The sequence below is a fragment of the Octodon degus genome, unplaced genomic scaffold (assembly GCF_000260255.1).
Source record: "Octodon degus isolate 3935 unplaced genomic scaffold, OctDeg1.0 scaffold00146, whole genome shotgun sequence".
NCBI classification, from domain to species: Eukaryota; Metazoa; Chordata; class Mammalia; order Rodentia; family Octodontidae; genus Octodon; species Octodon degus.
In genome coordinates this window covers 6,230,264-6,234,625 of record NW_004524722.1, presented here as the reverse complement: position 1 = coordinate 6,234,625, position 4,362 = coordinate 6,230,264, and the positions used below count along the sequence as shown (strand labels likewise).

At 42.2% G+C, this 4,362-nt stretch overlaps 1 protein-coding gene across 1 annotated transcript; it reads right to left on the bottom strand.

The window, feature by feature from the left end:
• Positions 1-452: 452 nt before the first annotated feature.
• On the bottom strand, positions 453-1,394 carry LOC101582379 (olfactory receptor 52H1-like). Its single transcript, XM_004642013.1, has one exon. The coding sequence runs from the start codon at positions 1,392-1,394 to the stop codon at positions 453-455; it is 942 nt and encodes a 313-aa protein (XP_004642070.1).
• Positions 1,395-4,362: the final 2,968 nt, after the last annotated feature.

Here is a 4,362-nt window from a genome sequence, read left to right as displayed (position 1 = left end):
CATTTTTGTTTGATTTTTTTGTCCTTTTGAGACAAGATCTCACTTTGCAGTTCAGGCTGACCTTGAGTTCTCTTTGTAGCGCAGGTTGGTCTTGGACTCACAACAATCCTCCTGCCTCAACCTCCCAAGTGCTTGGATTATAGATGTACACCGCCATGCCTGACTAGCCTTAAATTTAGCAAGAGCAATAATGGAAGCCTTAGTGTTAGTGCTCTTCTGAATTCATCATCACCTTTTCATATAAAGGGTGAGATACATACCCAAAGAAAATTCATGATTTTCCACAAACAAATAAGATTTTTTTCTGCAATTTCCCTTTTGCCTATACTTCATACATGGTTAGAATATTTATATTTCATGTATATGGAACTCATAGATTTATCATTACATCTTCATATACAATATAAAGTTTCACAAAATCAATGTCACCTCAGTTTGTCCCTCAGGTCCATTCACTGTGTCTTCCTCAAAGAGAAGAGAAGAATAAATTTCTCTTGGATCTGCTTGGTCTTCACTCCATAAACAACAGGGTTCAGAGCTGGGGGAATGGCTACATAGAAGTTGGCAAACAGGATGAGAACATTTCGAGGAACGCTGTGCCCAAAGCGATGAGCAAGGATGGAGAAGAAAGCAGGAGTGTAAAACATGAGGATGACGCAGATGTGGGAGCCGCAGGTGCTCAGGGCCTTTTGCCGGGCGCCCTGGGATGAGAGTTGAAAGACAGCGCGGAGGATGAAGATGTAGGAAACGGTGATGAAAATGACATCTGAGATGACAGTCATGAGAGGCACACAGAATCCATACCAAATGTTGATGGAGATGTCATCAGAGGAAAGTCGAGCGACGCCTATATGCTCGCAGTATGTGTGCGGGATGATGCGCGTGATGCAAAATGGTAACCGCTTTAGCAGGAAAACATCCGGGAGGATGATCCAGAAGCTCCTCGTGACGATGCTCACCATCAGCTTAGTGATCACCCGCGGAGTCAGGATGCTGCTGTATCTCAGGGGGAAGCAGATGGCCACGTAGCGATCGAACGCCATTGCCAGCAGGATAGCTGAGTCCATGACAAAGCTGAAATGCAGGAAAAACATCTGAGTCAGGCAACCAGAGAAGGTTATTTCTTGGGAGCCAAACCAGAGGTTACCGAGTAATTTGGGCACTGTGGTGGTGGACAAGATGAGGTCTGTGCTGGCCAGCATAGAGAGAAAGAAAAACATGGGCTCGTGGAGGCTCTGCTCAACCGTGATGAGGTAGAGGAGGATGCAGTTGCCCACAATGGCCACAATATAGATGACACAGAAGGGACTCCCAATCCAGATGTGGAACTTCTGCAGGCCTGGTATTCCAACCAGGATGAAGGAACTGGGGTTGTAGCAGCTCAAGTTATACATGGTCTGCTGTGTGGGATCCACTGGTTCTTGAGCCCTGGGGAAAAATCAGTTGTCATGATGAGAAAGAAAGCTACATTTTCCACTCTGCTGCTGAAAATTGTTGGGGGCTGTAATTGCCACATTCAGGACTTCTGCATTAGAGCTTCCTTCTGTGCCTCTGTTGAGCCACTACATATGCAACTGACTTATTGCCATTGTCATCACTTGATTTCTTTATATACGTAGCAGTAAGCCATCTCAAATCATTATTTTTGTAGGTCAGAAATATCGTAGGATTAAATGTAAATAATATTCTGTATACATGCAGATTATTGAGAATAGAGACATGTCCAGCAGGAGAAAAAGAATCAAATTATTAGGATTAGGGAGTGAGAAGAAGCAGGAGAAGAAAAGAGAATAGTAAAAATACTGAAAATATTATATTGGAGAAAGACTAAGACTTTTGTACAGTACATCTTATATTTCAGACAATGAATTTGACAGTGTAGAGTAAGGAGAAAACATTAAGGAAGGAGAAGGAAACAAAAAAGATTCTAGTTCTGCAGGCGATATGGGAAGCTTTGTTTCACAGTGAATGAAAAATGGTTCCAATTAGGATGAACACATATATGGTTATGAATATAAGAGAGGAACCACATCAGAAAATGCACAGCGATATGTGAACAATATCACAAGGACTTAAGCAGGGATCAGTGAGCTCCGAGGGTTACTGCAAACTTCAGAAGCAGCATTCTACACCTGATGATCCCTGCTGCCTATTGCTACTAGGAGAGACAAACCTATTGGTGAGTCTGACAATGCCCCACTAGGAGAAACAGCCTCTATTGTCCTAAGTAAAGCTGAACAGAGAAAACTGTCACTTCTTAAAATGAAATGTATTTTTTTGCCCCCAGAGTTTCCTTTCTGGTCTGCTTAGAACCTATGCGAAAAACCTAAAGTTTGGATTAAACACAGCCTGCCTTTGGAAGTGGCTTTTGCATTGAACATGCTCTTTGAATATTAACTCCTATGTTGTGATCCAGTTTATAGATTACTATGAGAAGCATTTTTTTTTGGTGGGGGCTGGCTCAGGCTGCCTTAAGGGCTGGTCTGGTAAGGCAGGTAGAGCTAGGAATCAAACTGTGGTATCCTGTGCCTGACTGCCTAACTACATTGGCATGAGCAGGCATTTAAACAACTGAGCTAACTGGCAGGCCCCCTATAGATTACTTTGAAAAGGGGAAGCAAAGGCAGGAACACTGACACCCTGAAGCAAGCACAGCATTGCAGAAGCCCCATAGATGATGAGCTACCCTGAGCTCATTTTGGAGAGGTTTGGCTCTTACTCTTCCCCCAAAAATTAATAAGTCATTTGAAAAGTTTGTAAGGAAAGAAAGTGGATTTTGCAAGCAAGTAGTAATAAATCTTTATTAGAGTGTTTGGCAGGGATCAGGAAATGTGTATAAGAAGAGTGGGTGGATCCTCAAAAGATTTCATAACATTTCGTTGGGGTCCTGATCAAAGCGGTATATAAGTGAGCTTCTTTCTCTCTCTTAGGTTTGTCACGAAAGAATCCTCAGTTAAACAAAATGAAGACATTGCATCTACCTATGAGAAATGTAGCTAGTTCCATATCATAGCCCGTGAGTAGCCTAAGTGATATCTCCTGGCTGAAGCCAATTGAACTCTTATAGGAGCTCATACAGATAAGGTATAGCAATAGGGTATCCATAATACTCCACAAAAAGGTGGCCATGTGATCTCCTGTACACAGGACAGTAAGTAGGCTGTCCTTGAGGCTACACTGCTGTTCAGCCTGTTACACAGATTCACTGCCCCACAATAGAAAATGCATTTTCTCAGTCACACCAAATACACTTAAGGTGTGTGGGGTGGGGGAATAAGTCACAAATCGTGACAACTACAACAGAAGTCAAAAGAAAACATCCCAGCTAAGGTCAGTTGTTATAATTAAACCTATTCTGATTTCATTTCTTTTTACAAGCAGCTCTTTCCTTCCGAATTCCTGGCTGCCCCTCTGGGTACATGAGCTGCTCATCACAAGAAATTGAGAGTCTCCTGCCAGGCTCCGTCTGCTTATCATGGAATCACTGGGGTCAGTAGGATTCCTTTTTCCCAAGGCTGTGCCATCCTGAGCACAGGCCATAGTTGGAGGCAGAGTAAACTACAGACTGTTATCTTGTTTGGGAAAAGATCAGAGCTCATCAAAGTTCTGTCGCTAATGGACTGTAGTTTTAAACTCACCAGGCCTGTCTTCTGGCTGCTGCTTACCTCCCTTGCTGAGAAGACTCTACTTAGAAAGAAGTGAGGACAATTTTGAAATGGGAAAGACTCATGCAAGAGCTAAATGAAAACTTTTATGCATCCCTTTTTATTCCCAAGACATTACTCAGGTTCATTCCCATTTCCTAAAGAGGGCTGGCAGCAATCATAGTAAGTCATTTCTCTTGAGACAAAATGTACCTGAAGGTTTTAATGGCCTGTCGGTAGGAGATCCCTGGGAGAGAGATCCAGGCCTAAACACATTCAGATTGAACTAACTGAGGCAAAATTAGCAGAAGCCCACAAATATTCCTGTACTTTCCATATTTTAATCAGTTTACTTTTATAAATGTACAAATATTATGGAAATATAATTAAAATTATCTACGTTCTTGGTATTGGAGCATGAATTCTTCAACATTGCCCTCAGTATTTTCTTACCCAGTCTAAGCACTTTGCCTTGGCATGAACGTTCATTAGTTTCTTAATGTATAAACTGAGAAACAGCCCTAGCCTTCCAAGGTCAATTAAGACTCAGGACATAGGAGAACTTGTACTGTAACATCATGTAACTCAGTTGTGTCCCCAATTTTCTGATCAAGGAGATTATGGAGCCAAAGAGGAAAGTGATCAATGATGTAGAGTGTGCCTAAGGAGAGTCACATGGAGAGAAAACATTCTCTCAGGCTTTCACAGAGAGCACATT

What these genes read in the sequence shown, in the direction of transcription:
- LOC101582379 (XM_004642013.1), bottom strand. Translation starts at nt 1,394, where the DNA reads ATGTATAACTTGAGCTGCTACAACCCCAGTTCCTTCATCCTGGTTGGA.